We start from the raw sequence: 16,655 nt of genomic DNA on the forward strand, positions 1-16,655 counted from the left end.
TGAAATAGATGCAGGCTAATGTCCTGTAAGCACAAATAAAATCCCAGAGTGTGATCACTCATCCGTCCCGGTGCGTGTGCGTGTGCGTGACTGCAACTTTAATCCGCCATCTGACTCTGTCGAGCGTCGCGGCGGTAGACGGGCGAGGCAGACGGGCGCTTTATGATCTTCGCTGGTGCCGACGCGCTCGTCTAATTACATTTGTTAGTTTGCTCGGGGGCCGTGGGAGTGAAGCGCGGGTTCCTTTAAGGACACGCGCTCGGTCATCATCATCACATCAGACATCGGCGTTAGTCGTGGAACAAGCCAAACAAACGAGGCTCCTTAAAGCTCACATAGAGTGGTCCTGTTGCACATATATGTGAGTTATGGAGGTTTACTTACATACATTAACTTGTTTTTATGGTCAAAAACCTCCTAGTTGCTGTAAACGAGCCGATAGAAATCCTCTTTTCTGACGCTGTTTCCCAGCTGCGATATTTGAGACTCAACTCTCACACCCCAGAAGACAGAGTGTGTTGTGATTGGCCAGTACCCGGAAGTGACATATTTGGCACACCCGCTCTCAGAAGTGCAGCTCCCCCCTCTGGAACGGTGGATGCACTGCTACTCATTATCAAAACATTGTTTTAACAACCGGAGTCAGACCCAGAGTCAGAAGACACTGTCGCTCGTTAAACACCTCCACAACGGACGTTATTCTTCTTCTGCGGTTCAATGTACGCAACCGGATGTGCCCGGACTAGTGCCCGGACTAGTGCCCGGAGCAGGAGGATCTGCTGTCCCGGAGAACCGCTGTTTACGTAACCGGACCGGGTTTTTTCAGAGATCTCGCTGAGCCCGAGATTACAATAAAACACAGCGTTCTCAGCAGTGGCCGAAACTGTTTGTTCTTCTTAGACAAGGTAATGACGCAGATACACACTAAAAAATAGTGTTAATTGGAACTTCCGGTCTCGGTCCGCTTTAAAAACATCATCAACTTCCCCTTCGTCTGCTCCAATAGAGAGAATAATCGTCCAAAATTCAGAGACATTATTCTTCTGTTTTGAGCTATAACGCTGTAAATAATATCAGGATTTCCTTTTGTCCTGGTTCCAGGGACATTTCAGGCAAAGACGTGATTGTTTTTTTTTCCCCCCTGAAAGTTTAATCTTCTAAGAGACTCGGAGAGAATTTACGGCGACCAATAATAACTGCTGTGTCGAAGATATGTCACAAAGAGTTTATTAAAGTGTCAAGCGTTATTCTGTCATATTTTCCCTCGGCTTTTAAGCACAGCGGCGTTGTTTATGGATTTTCTTTCCCCTTTTCGCTTTTTACACATTTTACATAATATTTTACTGCCACTTTTATGTGTTCGATGCTTTTATGTTTTATTATCTTGTATAGATTTTGATATTAGTACACAGCACTTTGGCAACTACTGGGTTGTTTTTAAAATTGCTTTATTATAATAATAAATTCAATTGGACTGGATGTTTAATTTATTTTTCCTTCTCACTGTGAGAAGATTTTCATTAGCGTAAACGTCTATAATATCACAATCTACTGCTGAAAACACAGCTAATGAAAACACCACCACACTTATTTTCAGTTTGTACTTTGATTATTGAAATTATAGGCAATTTAAAGGCGCCGTATGTAAGAATGTGGCCAAAAACGGTTACTACATTCAAATTCAAAATACCGAGGTCTTTTAGGTTTCGTTTTCTGACGTAACTGGCAACCCGTGGTTGCTCGGCAGCTGAGACTCTACTGACTGCAATGATCGGTAGACGGCGGTAGGTGGCGCCACATGCAAAAAAAAACATGATTTCAAAACATAAACATGATTTGCAGTCTGCAAAATATTTTTTTTAATGCAAATATTTTGGGCTGTACTGTTGTTGTTGGTGAGTTCAGTTTGTTATATGAACATTATTCCTGAGTCTCTGTGACATATTAGGAGGATTTTATGACCAGTTGCTTTAGATTTATTACATAATGCACCTTTAAGTATGAGCAGTCAAAATGACTGCCCTTGGTAGTTCTTGTAGTTACGTAATTCCCGGTTAAAAGTCGTTCTTGAATTACCTGACGCTGCTAATCTGGGCAGCCGGCTCTGGGTGTCCTGGGCGTTGCTGCTGCAGGTGACAGTGGGGTCAGACAGGGAGTGACCCATGCTAGTAGAGGCATGCAAGCGGGTTTTTGGAAGGGAAGGCACTGTCACGTCGGACCCAGAGGGTTCCGAGTGAGGGGCGGGAGGTTTCGGATCCAGCTCGGCGGAGGAGGAGGAGCAGCAGGCGGACACGCCGCCGGGGCTGGATTCCGATTTGGGGATGTGGCGACTGCCGGCGCGGGTGATGGAATCGGGGAGAGGGAAGGTGCCGATCCCGCTGTCCAGGGTTCTCATCTGACAACCGGAGCCTAAAGTGACAGGGAGAGGAGTGTGACATGTGGAAACAGGGGGGGGGTGGTGGTGGAAAAACAAACCCACTCAGGAAACGAGAGGAGAGTTTGGAGTTACATGCAACGGAAAGGGTTGTGAGTGAAGATCACATCTACAGAAGGAGCAGAAACATGTTGCCGGTAAGAAAGGAAGGAGAAGAGACAGCATTTTATTTGATATTTCGGATTAGAAACATTTGAATCACCTACTAAAACACACTCTCTCTGAGCCATAATTCCTCCTCTGCATGCGTTTTAATGGAGAAAAAGGACGTGGAGTTGCAACAGATGGACACTGTTTAGAAACCACAAGTTTGCAGATTGTTGACTCAGGCAGGAACAGATGGACGGCCGCTGAGTACAGCATCGGTCCTTGTAACTGTGAATGTTAACGACCGACAGTTACATCGGACAATTTTCAGTGCTCTGCAACATTGTTTTTGTGTGTGTGTTGTTAAGTCTTTTCTTTGTTGCTTTGGGCAAACTTTTGCCGAAGCCCAGCTCCCCGTCAGTATACTGTATCTTCCACTGTTTGTCTGAGATGATAAATCCTGTGCAGTTCGCCTCAAAAGCAGACTGACACGTATGTATGTGTGTGTGTGTGTGTGTGTGTGTGTGTTTCCCCCCCCCCCCCCCCCTGTGTTTTAGCAGTGGATCAATATTGACAGGCTCTGCTTCTCAACTTTAAAGCTTTGTCTGAATGTGATGCACAAACGCACTCCCCATGAGTATTTCTACATATGAATAAAACCTCTCTCTGGATTCTGATGGGTATTTAAGTTGAGTTTAAAAAAAATAAAAAAATAAAAAAATTCAGTTTATTACATAAAAGATATACACTTGGACCTGAAGCTAAAAAGTTTAACTGTTTTCTTTGGATAAACCTAGCTTGTCTCTCGCAGAAAAATATGAAAACATTCCTATTTTAAGAGAATTTAAGGAAGTTTTTGTGTTTCAGAGATGCTTTGAATGAGCAAAACATCTAAAGTCCGCTGCCTTAAATGCTGACGGGTTAGCGATAAAGTCAGCTAACTTAAATGCTAGCGTGTTAGCGATAAAGTCAGCTAACTTAAATGCTAGCGTGTTAGCGATAACGTCCGCTAGCGTAAATGCTGAGACGTTTGTGATAAAGTCTGCTAGCTTAAATGTGGACGCGTTAGCAATAAAGTCCACTAGCTTAAATGCAAGTGCGTTAGTGATAAAGTCTGCTAGCATAAATGCTGAGGCGTGATCAAATCGGCTCGCTTAAATGCTGACGCGTTAGTCAGCTAGCATAGAAGTGTTTGTGTGTTTGTGTTATTTACTCGATTTCTGCTGGGCCAAATTGTATGCGGGTCACAAATTAGTTTTCGGGCGCAAACATCGCATAGATGGCCTGTGACAATTGTACACATAACGTCTGTTCTGAGCCACTTGAGAACCGTCACTGATAAAAAAAAAGTTTTAAAAATGCATGACGTGGTTGACACACACACACACACACACATACACACACACACATACACAGGCAGAGAGAGAGCCATAGATTACACTGCTGTATAATTGAATGCCAAGCCTGGCAGTTCAAAATGCCCTCTATAACCAAACTATAACAAGGTTCACAGTAATTCTACCCAGAGGCAACAACAACTGGACATAATCTAGTTTTTCATGAGCTCCCTATCACTTCTGTTTACAACCTCCAGGGTCTGATGGGGGGGGGGGGGGGGGGGGACCGGTTTGTTGATACTTCCACTGTGTGAAATTGGCTTTATGCAACAAGGAGGTGTCAAAGGGAAAGGAAAAAGTTATTACTAATGACCATAACATCATCTAAGAGATATTTGTGTGCCAACATTCAGGCGAGGAAAATTGTCACAAAAAAGTGGGGACTTGTTTCCTGCTTCGTGAGAGTTAAGATCTACCTGTGAACTTGTATAAATGCCCCCCCCCCCCCTTTTTTTAGCCTAAGGATGACAAATTTTGTATTCATTATCTCGCTGCCTGCAAAGCTTTGTTTAAAAAATCGGAATGTTTTTGTGAGGACGAGAAAGAAAGTTTTGAAGACGACGTCAGAATCTTTGGTATTGAACAACAATGCCATCGCACCGCTGCAGATCTATGACTGTGCTGGAACAGTCGAAATGTTATTTATTGTTACTTTACGAGGGGGAAAAAAATACTTCATATACAATAAGTTCGGGGGAAAAGTAAACTTCAAAGTCTGCATTTATAGCTCGAGCATGGATTTAGCCCGAGCTTCTTGCATCATAAACGAGCCGGACGTAAACTATTTACATGATTGATGTGTTTGTCTGGCATTAGGCGTGTGAACACTGCACTGCACTTGAGAGGGAGGTGACATTAACCACAGCAATGAGGAGCCATGAGCAGCCAGAGCTGAAACCTTTATGAAACATTTAATTCATACTGTCTGGAAGTGCTTGGCTTGCAGAATGTAAAAGAAAAAAAAAAGAAAAAAAAAGGCAGCCTGTTAATCAGAACGTGGAAAACAATTAACTGCTTTATTTTAGACGACGTGGTGCTAACTCGACGTGGAAAGCGGCTCAGGCCCGACCTCTTTCTTGAAATGATGTGATTAGTTAGGGCCTGAATCTTCAAACTGCGTATGTGAGTCGTCTGAAAGGCTATTTCTGGTTCTTTGGAGATAATTCCCGCCATCATTCAGCATCAACGGAGCACATTTACTGAGTTTGAGGCCTTTGTTTTACTTTCTTCATTTGGCTAGAAAAAGAATGACAGTGTATGATGATCTTATAACTAATACTTTTACGTGAAATTAGTAAGCAAAGCAGAGTATATCTGCATTTAGTCTAATTAGTTTGGTTGTGTTTGTGTCTCAGTGGAAAATGTACATCCACTTTATGTTTAGTATATTATAAATATGTTATATATTATATTATTTTATCATTATGTCCTTCCACTGTCTTTCAGCTGCTAAATAATTAGTCTCGTTTGTTATACACAAACTCTGGAGAACGTTTGCGACGATGAAGTCCGCTAGCTTAAATGCTGACGGGTTAGCAATACATTTCTGCTAGCTTAAATGCTGACGGGTTAGCAATAATTTCCGTTATCTTAAATGCTGACGCGTTAGCGATAAATTCTGCTAGCTTAAATAATGACGCGTTAGCAATAAATTCCGCTAGCTTAAATGACGCACTAGCGATAAATTCCGCTAGCTTAAATGCTGTCGCGTTAGCAATAAATTCCACTAGCTTAAATGAGACACTAGCGATAAAGTCCGCGATCTTAAATGCTGACACGTTAGCAATAAATTCCGCTAGCTTAAATGCTGACGGGTTAGCAATAATTTCCGCTATCTTGAATGCTGACGCGTTAACGATAAATTCTGCTACCTTAAATGCTGACACGTTAGCGATAAAGTCCGCCATCTTAAATGCTGACACGTTAGCGATAAATTCCGCCAGCTTAAATGCTGACGCGTTAGCAATAAATTCCGCTAGCTTAAATGACAAACTAGCGATAAAGTCCGCCATCTTAAATGCTGACACGTTAGCAATAAATTCCGCTAGCTTAAATGCTGATGTGTTAGCAATAAATTCCGCTAGCTTAAATGATGACACACTAGCGATAAAGTCCGCTAAAATTAGTAAGCAAAGCAGAGTGCATCTGCAGTTCGTCTAATTAGTTTGTGTCTCAGTGGAAAATGTACATCCACTATGTTTTTGTTCATCTGTACTGTTACTGAAACAACAACAAAAAAAATGCTACATTTGGCAACGTGTAGACAGGAAATTTTAAATATGGCAGCTATAATAGTTTTGTTCTTTCATTCTTCAAATCAGAAGCAAAATACCATGTTCTGAAAAAGCATCGTTACCTGCCATGGCGCTGTATCACACGTGTGTGAAAAGACCAAACCGAGTGACACACGTGATGTACTTCACGTCCGCTAAATTAGGTACAACAGCTACATGTTTGTTGCACTGCAACAAGAGCCGTCATCTTACAAAGTGATGCACCTATTTTCACTTCCTTAGCTGCTCAGGCATCGTACGACGCGAGCACAACATCAATCACGCGACGAGACTGTTGTCAGCGCGCTGCTTTTGCGGCCGCTGCCATTTCCCCACAGTAATGGCACAGTCTGGCATTGAGGGGAATGAGTTGGCGGAGGGATTGAGTTGTCAGTCACGTCAGGAAATCACGACTGTATATAAAAAAATGTTGTTAATGCTCTGCTGCACTGGTTGATTTGATGGTTAGTGACAGCTTTTTTTGTAAGCAAGATGAAAAACAAACTTCCGCGGGAGAGGTAAACAAAATGTGAGGCGCAGTGGGCTTAAAGCGAGACGACATCAACTTTTGGCACGGCAGATCAAGAGCTAGTAAGAAAAGGAAATGTATTTGAAAAGATATAGAAAGAAATGATTGTTTTTCGCTGCAATGTCCCAATGGTAAAAAAATAAAAAATATAATCTTACCTATCATGTGATCTTGACAAGCTGTGTCTTGGATGTGCGCCTCCTCATTTTCAGCTCTCAGGTTGATCCTGTGACTCATTATAAGTGTCTGGTAGATAAACAACAATGGATGTTAGATATAATCGTCCATAATACGCAAAAATACAACAATAGAATAGAAGGCGTCTTTTATAGGATTAAAGGTATCGGTCTTTATCGTATTATATTATATTACATAAGCATGTGTCAGTTTCTAGATTAAAGCTTCCTTTGAGGCAGAAGAGATTCTACAGATTCACGTATTTCACGGCTTTTTTACGATGAACACCGAGCACGATTGTCAGACTCTCCTGCTCTACTCTATTTGAGTTATTCACAAAAATGGTTTTTTGGAGTAGTGCGAGAGGGTCTTGTATAATAAAGTATCACTCTTTTGTTACCATTTCTGTAGGGAGGAGGCTCAGAGGATGGTATTAAATGGCCGCTTTGTCAAATTGAGTGCCTGCGATAAGGGGCTCCTCCATGTTATCAAAATTCAACATCATCAGGATTAAGTTTCCGACATTATGTGGCGAGACCGTCTCTTTGTCATTCTTATCCTCCACTCAGCCTACTCCTTTTACTTTTTTTTTTTATTTTTCTATACTTGCTTCTTCCCTTTGCGCTCTCTCTCGAGCACTTAGCCCTCTCCGTCTTTTGACTGACAGATTATTATAATAATAATAATATAAAAAAAAAGAAGAAGCGAAACCCACAAGGTCGTAACTTTCTCCCCTCTCGCAAGATGAAAAGTAAAGAATCAAGCAGCCGAGACAAGTCTAATTTAAGTTTGCATTACATGCATGGTCTGTTGGCTGCGGCAGTTTTAAAAGCCTTCAGCCTTGTGGAAACAACAACAACCACCAGCAGCAGCAGCAGCAGCAGCAGCAGCAGCAGCAGCAGCAGCAGCAGCAGCAGCAGCAGCAGCAGCCCGGGCTGATATTGTGGGCTGAGTCAGAACACAATGAGAATCAATACTGAGCCTTCAGGGGACGTGATGCTGCGTTGAGAATGTGTTTGTGAACATGCCCATGCTGCTCGAGTGTGAAAACCTTTGGGAGTTAGCATATGTGTGTACGTGTGTGTATGTGTGTGTTTATGCCAACAGCCCGTCGAAGCATAGTTGGACACAAACAAACAAACAGACGTCACAGTAGGATGCAGATACCGTCCGAACAGAGAAGCTCGTTTGGAGTTCTGTTTACGGTGGGCGTCTTCTGCTCACTTACCGCGGAATCTGGACAGATCTCCGCGTCTCCCTTGGTCTCGCCGTGCTTCTTGGGAGTGGACATGCCGGGCGCTGACGCAGCCACCGAGTTGCCCTTCACAGCAGTCCTGTGAGGAAACAAGATTTGATCTGTGTTTTTTTTTGTTTTTTTCTTCCTGTGAGCAGTGCGAGTGCCTCCTTTATCAACTCGGAGGGTAGAGAGTGAGCCTGCTGATAAATTGCTTTGACCTGCTCTTTCTGCTCACACAAACATACATACAAATAAATGCACAGGAAGGTGCACGGGAGTGCCATCAGATGCTTCGCGACGTCTTGTGCGAGTGTCTGCGCGATGTCTGGATAAAATCAGTTGCCTCGCGACATTGAAATGGCAAGTCAATGAAGTGAAAGGGGGTATGGAATGCTTTACCTTTACCCTGGATATAGTGACTATGGGTACAAGAGCAGAATATGCTCAATGCAGTCATAAGTCAAACAGACAGCAGCTTCTTTGTTGCTTTATCACTTTCGTTTACTGCAGTAACGGTTGATGTAAAATAGAAAAGACAACTCCAGATACTTAACCCCAACCCTTACCCAAACCCTAGCCCCAGTTGATAAGCAGTAATAAAGGATTACTCTTAGGCTAGCTTTACACGACAACAATCTGAACACAAACTGCAAAAGTGGCGTATGCGTTCCCACGTTTTATTATCGCGTTTGGACGAGCGTCTTTGGGTGTAAATCTGCATGCACATGATGTAGTATGCATGCCAGGTGGCTAGGGGGCACTGTGAAGCACATATAATCCGACATATTTGTTGTTGTTTGGCTGTACTGCACATGGATCTGACGTCGACGCGTACGGGAGGATAGCCAGCGTGAGCTGCTCAGAGCACACTTTTGCGCTTTCAACCCTTTCGACCGGAACGCGGCGGTGGAGCGTTTTTTAAGATTTCCACTCTGGACGGTGGGTTCATTTTTTTTTGCGTTTTTAAGCCGCAAAAACGCCGTCTAAACAAAGGCACATCTTATAAAATATTTCGGGAGCGTTGTCGTGTAAAGCTAGCCTTAATAACAAGGCTGCCATTTGTACATACCTGCACAGCAGTTCTTTGACAAACTGGTCTTTGCCAACAAACACCGGCGTACACTGGATCTGACTGGCGATCTGACCCATCTGGTTGTTGCAGTGGTCCATGATGGAGCTCAGCTTGTTGTTCATCTCGGAGAGATTCTGCACCTCCTGGCCGTCTTTCTGTTGGTTCTCGTTCTTCTTCTTGTCCTTCTTCTTGTCCGATTTCACCTGTTTGCCACCGAGTACAGACCCAATCTTGAGCTCTTTCTTCTCCTCTTTCCCTTTCGGGCTGTCCGCTTTCTTGCCGCCCAAGGCCGGGAGTTTGCTCTTACGAAGGCCAAACCAGTTTGCCAGAGACGGGCCTGTCTTCTGTTTGGCCTCAGTGGCAGCGACCTTCTCCTGCTCTTGACATTTCTGCACGTTCTGTTCAATTCCCATCATGACTTTCTCTTCGATAGTGCACACTGTGGGGCTGACTTTTTTCTCCTCAACATCTAGGGTTTTATTTGGCGAGTCTGCGTGGGTTTTGGCTTCGCTGCTGAAGTCCTCCTCATTAGCGGCGGTTGCTATGCCGCCTGCCTCTCGCACTGGGCTTTCCAAGCTAAAGACACAAGAGGACGACGGCTGAAACTGCGGATGAGAGGCGACTTTAGCCGGCTTACGAATGTGGTTCAAACCAGTCCTATCACTGCTGGGTAAGCTACGTGCCTCTTTATGGGAAGGCGAAGTGATTGTACCATGTGACCCCTCTCCTTTGGAGCCTGATTTTGAATTTCTCTCGGGAAGAACGTTATGACTATTTGACACCGTCATGCCGCCATAATGGCTAAGTCTGGTCCTGGGAGGATGGACAGGGCTTTCGGCAAACCCAACACAGGGCACCTCCAAGGAGCTCTGTCTTGACAGAGAGTTCCCTCTTTCACCCGATTTGGTGATGATCTGCGTTCTAATTTTCCCTGGTCCGTCCAGAGCGTTGATGCTAGGTTTCTCAATGTAGTTGGTGCTGAAGCTCTGACTCCGGGCTTTGGCTCCGTTCATCCCCAGGGCCGGTTTTAGATGAGGTTTGGTCGTAACGGATATGGATCGAGAGAAAAGTTGACTGCTCCTTTTCCCCTTGTCGCAAACATCCCCCTCCTCTGGTAACAGGGCAGCGTGCGCGTCCGCTTCCAGTAACCTACAATGAACCTCATCCCTCACCTCTGTAACGGACGTCTTGGTTGGTGAATCAATACCGTGCACTTGCTGCAAGCCGTCACACTGTGTCGAAACACTTGCAGTCACCGTCTCCTTTGAGACCGAGTTGATATGATCTTTCTCTTGCTTTCCTGGTATAGGCGGACTATTTTTATGGCTGGGTGGAGATTTTAAAAATGCTTTGAATCCCATCGGGATGCGAGTCTTGGCGGCTTTTTCCGCTGAGTTTGGGGATATCATCGCTGAGCTGGGTGGACTTACTGCAGCCTGACCATTGTGTGGCTCTGTCTTAGCTTGAGGGGCGCCCTGAAGCGTTATAGGTAAAGCAAAAGAGGTCTTCTGAACAGAATGTTGGACGTGTTCATGGATTGATCCTCTTTTACCTGCAAATGAGTTCTGAAGTGAGGACCCTCTGAGGGCACTGTAGGGAGGAGGAACATTCTTTGAGCTTTTAGGTGCATTTTCAGGTTCTGGAGCACACCCTGAGTTTGCAGAAGGGAGGTAGTCTTTCGTGGTCATTCGCTTGGAAGTGCCTTTAGTACATGTCTGAGTCATGGCGGCGGACTTATGAAGGTGCTGACTGGCTTTGTCAACCAGTTTTTGAGGTGAAAGTGCAGTCCCATAGCCTGCATCTAAGTCTAAACAGTCTTTGTCCTTGATGGGTAGCGTACTTTGCATATTTGGTACAAGTGAGGTGTGGTAACTTGGGGGAGGGCCCCTCACAGTGGTTGATGTGGATTGCTGAGCTACCCCTGTTTTATGTGCTTGAGGTGACCCTTCATAATTTGGTCTGATTAATAAGGAGGTGGTGCGGCCTGGGGGAGGGGGAGGAGAGGGGGACCTGAGTTTATTTTTGCTGGTTTCACAGTGTCTGTCTCTGGTTGGCTGCTCTCCATTATCGGCAAACTCCAGCTGCTTCCGCGAAAGGTGTGGGGAACTGGAGGAGCCCTTGCTCCACTCTGCCCTGCTTTGGAGCTTTGAATTTGCCGCCTTTGGGCTCTGTGAGCAGCTTCCCGGTGTCTTGATAAACCTGGATATTTTAACTGCAGGTGAGGAGGGGGATTTCTCCTGACCAGAGGGTCCTGAGTTTCCACTCTTAGTTTGCTCAACAGTGGCGCCCTTTGACAATCTCAGTGGGGAAGCTGAAGGTTTGTTTTGACCTGGTATCTTTGAACCACTGCACTTAGAACTAGAGTCAATCGTGGGAGGGATTGAATGACCTTTGCTAGCTTGGTTACTTGGAGGTTTGATTAGCTTCCTTTGCGGTGTCAACTGCGTCGACAGCCTCTCTACACTGCTCTCTCTGTTATTGCTTGATTTTCTCGTCCTAATCTGATATTCAGACGGCTTTTCTGGAGATTCAAGGACAGAGTAGTTTCTTGTGTTTGCCGTCACTTGCCTCGTTGGCCTTTCCCGGGGCACTAGCTCAGCGTAATCAACACCTACTTTGCTATCTTGAATGTGATTTTGAGACCCTGCACCAGCTTCAAGTTTCTGAGCACAAAGTTCAATGGGCTCACCATCTGCATCAAATATCGCCAAGATACTTTCTTCAGACTGAGTCCATTTGCAACCTTTGTGTTCCTTAATGAGACTGAAAGGCCTCGGCCTCCCATCTGCAGACTGGGTGCGCCCCTGGTCTCGTCGCAAGCACTGTTGTGCAAGCAGCTTGGCAGCATCTCTTGACAGCCTCTCGGAGTCCCTTTCTGCTTGCTTTAGCGGTTGGCTAAAGGACACCTGGACGTCACTGGACTCAGAGTTGAAATCCTCAGGATCGTCCACATCAGAGACGTGGCTGGGACCATTGGGGTCGGAGGGGTTAAAGCGAAGCGAGGTTGGTTTCGTAAAAGCCGATGTACGCGGTCCCTCAGGGAGAAAACTGTTTATGAAGCTCATGAGTTTCTCAGGACGCTCTTTCGAGTCGTAGCCACAGGGCTGTTTTGTAACCACGGAACCCGAGCTGCCGTCACCTCCGCCACCGCCGTCCTGCACCCCCTCCCAGCTACATAAACTCTCCGAGATGCTTTGCGAGCGCCTCTGACAGTTAAACCAGCTGTCCTTGGTGGGGGCGACGTCTCCACGACTGGAGAGCGCCAGTTCATCGTCTGCGTCGTCAGAATCGTAAGAGAACCTCTTGCCCCCAAAAGTTCTGCCCACATGCGTCGGCTTGGACACCCCTTTGCTGCCGCTCTTGATGCCCAGGGAGTAGATGCCCTCGTTGGAGTTCATGCAGTCTTTGTCACCAGACTTGGAGACCTTGGACGAAGAAGACGACGACCTCCGGTGTCTCCACCTCTGGAGCTTTCTCAGCCCCTCGAGTATGTGGCTCTCCTTGCGCCTCGTGGGCAGCTGCTCCTCCAGCGGGGCGCAGATGTTGCTCGGAGCCGATGAACCCAAACTCATCCTCTTCTCCCAGGTCAGAGACGACTGTGGAGAGGAATGAAAGAGAGGGTCAACGCCAAGCAAAGCTGTTGGGGTCACCTATACCATTTTTTTTTGTATTTTCCATTAAAAGCCACACTTTTATTCATCAAAAGAGTTGCACAATGAATAGAAAATATAGTCAAGACATTGACAAAATAAGAAATAATGATTCTTATTAAATTTTTTTGTTTGTTTTATTGAGAGAAAGTAGCTTTTTTGGAGAAAGCTACGCTAAGAGATGCATTCAATGCTCCTTTATGACCTTTGTTCTCTACAGGAAAACTGTTTTCAGCATCATTGCACAAGGGTTTTCAAGGGTTTTCTAATCATCCAATAGCCTTCTAACGCCATTAGCAAACACAATGTACCATTAGAACACTGGAAATAGGCCTCTATGCACCTATGTACATATTCCATTAAAAACCAGACCAAAACTAGTTTGCAGCTAGAATGTATAGAGTGTATTTCTGATTCATTTAATGTTATATTCATTGAAAAAAAAGTGCTTCTCCTTAAGTGACCCCAAACTTTTGAACGGTAGTGCATATTTATAATATGTTCCTTTATTATCGTCAGGCGTTTAACTACATTAACAGTTGTAATCGGCCCACTCTGACATAAAGATGTTGGATTAATTACCGTCTCATAAGAGACACAATAAATAAGCTCTTAACTGCCCCCAAAGTACCTGTAACACAGATCATAATTGAGTTACCACATGCCGCAATTTTGTTTTAAACCGTTGTCGGGGAGTCGCTGAGGAAAAGGAAAGCCGGGTTTTTACCATTTTTCCACAGGACCGTCCGTCGTTCCACGTGTACGAGCCGCTGGAGAATTCGCTGCATGCGCTGGACAGCGACAGCTCGCTGCTGCTGCAGCTGCTGCGAGGGTAGACCGGCGCCGACACCGTCAGACTCAGCTGGCTCAGGCACTTGGCCACGGGAAGACCTGCCTTTCCATTGGAGTGAACCTCCTTTGAGACAGAAAAACACAAGACATAAGTTGGCGAGTCGAGCCTTGCATCCTCGGATTGGACTTTCTAATTAATGTTTGCTTATTTGACGGTGAAAGTCCACTGCGATTTCTTAACTTGTCAGCTGTGATTCATTCTCAAGCGAGTTTGTCGTCTGCGTCGTAAGTAGCATCAGCAGTGCTGCATAAAGTTTCATCGCTCTAGACCATTGGTTCTCAAAGTGCGGCCCGGGGGCCAATGGCGGCCCGCAGAAACATTTCTGGTGGCCCCGCAATGAATTACAGTTGATAGTTTTAATCCAGGAGCGACTAAGCTTGTTAAATGTTTATTGGAAATTACTGGATACAGACCAATAAGTGTAAACAAAAATACTGGGTATTTACCTGGTTTCTATATGGTGAATTTAATGTATTTTTGGGTTATAAGCTGGTAATAAGCAGGTAGCTACAGCCCCCAATTACTAGCTATTTACCCAGTAAATATATGGTAACAGAAATGTGTTACTTGGTATTAACCTGTAATTAGAAGGTAAGAACAATGGCCAAAATACTGGGTAATTACCCAGTCAATTATAAAGAGTTATTATATTAAGGCATAAATTACATTGTATTAACACTTATATTACTGAACGCTAAACTGTAGAACTACAATCTGGTCATTGAAATTAGTACAAATGGGATTTCTTTCTGTTTTTTTTTCCTTTGGCGGCCCCTCAGTCCAATGTTGGGTTCCTAAATTGGCCCTCAGGTATCAAAACTTTAAGAACCCCTGCTCTAGACAAACTTTGCCGTTTTCAGTCAAACACGGCAGATCACCGTCCAATTTTCACCAAAATATTAAAAGACGTTAGCGGAAGCCGAGATAAGAAATGTGATATTATTCACAGTCGCTAATCGTATACGGTGTCACCTGTGCGTGTGTGTGTGTATCACCTATCGAAGCGAATGAAGCGCATTTATATGACAAAGATAATTCATTAATCCACATCGTGGTTATTATTATTTCATTCCCTCGATCTCCTCCGCGCTCACATTAGAGTTTATCAGGTAACGTTCTCAGAGGAGAGGGAGGGGGGGGGAAAAAAAAGGCACGAAAAGAATGGAGCAAACTCATTTTCAGTCCTCAATGCATAATACATAAGATGACTAATGTACCAGTGTATCCTATGGAGTCATTTTTACTGAGGACGGGTCTCAATCGATGGTTTTCTGGTAATATGACATGGATTTATTCCTCTCAGTGCTCAAGTGATACTGCCAGCTCTTCCTGCCGAGGGCAGAGGCGGGGTCACGGTGGCGTATTCTCCGGGTCTGTATTTTAATATCTGGTAATGATTTCTTGAGTGGTGGGGGTGTGGTGTCGGGGAGGGGGGGGGGGGGGGGGGGGTGCAGTTACTGTGTTACCTGGACAAAGTGACATGGCCCCGAAAAAACAAACACGACGCGCGTTTCCCATTAAAGCTTACGTTTAAGGGAGAGTCGGCGTTCCTGGAAAGCAAGAAGGCCTTGCTCCTCTCCGGCTCCAGGAGCAGATCCACGGCAGACAGATCCATGATTCGAGACTGGAGCTTCTGGAAAGACAAAGACGACGGGGAAACGCGGTGAGTTTGGAGTTTAAAAATGAGCCCGAGTGTTTTATTCTTTGTACTTGGCGATGCTTTACAGTAAATCCTCTGGATCATAAATGTCAGAAATACATTCAAAGCATAACAAAATGCCTTTTTTTTTTTTTGAGGCAGAACAATCATTTGACTTCCTTGGCCCATCAGATTCCCCTCACTGGTGCCACACAAAGCTTTGATTCATGGCTCAAAGTCATTAATGTCATTGGCTGGGAAGAAGAAAAAAAATGATCTGAAAAGGAAATAATTGCATCAGGGAGTAAGGGATTCCTTTGATTTTTTTTAATTCACACACTCTCGACTGCAGCCTCCTCTGTTATTTAACTCTTGTGCGCGTAGGAAAAGGAGGCGAGGGTTACAAAAGCAAATATATTTCTGCGTATTAATCTCCGTGCTTAATTACACTCAATCCCCGGTGGTCAAATTAACTTAAAGTGGAAATATGCGGCGGACAAAACACTTGATCTTATGCTGCACTTCTTGCCAAGGGTGAATTTTTAATAAATGACTGTTAACCTGGGGAACATACAGTGTTTACAAAACGACGGAAATGGAAGGAAATGGAACATTTGTCCATCAGTGTCCAAAAAAACATGTCGAATTTCTAATTTTACGACATTTGTTCAACTCTTTTCTGCCACAGCCTCCTGGAAATGCTTCTTTTTGCGTTTGTGCGTAATAAGGCGGACGGAGAGCGACTTCCAAGGCGTATTTTTAGTTTATTTTTAACTATTGCAATATCATAAATACATGATTTTCGCTCGACTTTGTTCCCGTTTGGTCATGGAGAATAAAATGCATATATGCAGCTGCGTCTCGCCGCCGTCCGCACGGGATGATGGGAGTGGCCGAGGTGTCACAGGAGGCTCTGATCTTATCGTCGGCTGCTTGGATTTCACCTCCTCAGCAGCCTCATCAAGCATTCAGTCAATAGTGTCAGAGGGTCACGGGGGGGGGGGAAGAGGGTTGAAGGAAACGGTAGATGACAAGAGAGCGTGTGTGTGTGTGTGTGTGTGTGTGTGTGAGTGCTTCTTGAACTTTTCCAAGTTCAAGGTCGAGATCAAAGACAAAAATGTTAATTGCCAAAAAAAAAAAAAAAAAAAAATCCCATTACACATTACAGGTGAGGCTGTAATATATCATGCAAATATTGACCTTTTATTAATTATTAGACAAAGTCTGGGATAATTAAATTGGTGTGGGAGCGAGTGCATTGTATTAAAGAGAAAGCCTTTCTGCTTTTGTCCTTTGTTGCTTCTCCT

At 44.6% G+C, this 16,655-nt stretch overlaps 1 protein-coding gene across 1 annotated transcript in view; it reads right to left on the reverse strand.

Annotated features, from left to right (window-relative positions):
- The window catches only part of LOC310943048 (nck-associated protein 5-like), a gene marked incomplete at both ends in the record, with an annotated part of 151,121 nt that overhangs the window by 11,528 nt on the left and 122,938 nt on the right, over positions 1-16,655 (reverse strand). Inside the window, 6 exons of the mRNA XM_083908544.1 lie at positions 2,077-2,409; positions 6,879-6,966; positions 8,126-8,231; positions 9,204-12,802; positions 13,584-13,772; positions 15,238-15,342. Of these exons, the coding sequence (XP_083764670.1) occupies positions 2,077-2,409; positions 6,879-6,966; positions 8,126-8,231; positions 9,204-12,802; positions 13,584-13,772; positions 15,238-15,342 (4,420 nt within the window). The remainder of the gene's footprint in view (positions 1-2,076; positions 2,410-6,878; positions 6,967-8,125; positions 8,232-9,203; positions 12,803-13,583; positions 13,773-15,237; positions 15,343-16,655) is intronic.

The sequence above is a fragment of the Microchirus variegatus genome (genome assembly GCF_963457635.1).
Source record: "Microchirus variegatus genome assembly, chromosome: 22".
Taxonomy (NCBI): Eukaryota; Metazoa; Chordata; class Actinopteri; order Pleuronectiformes; family Soleidae; genus Microchirus; species Microchirus variegatus.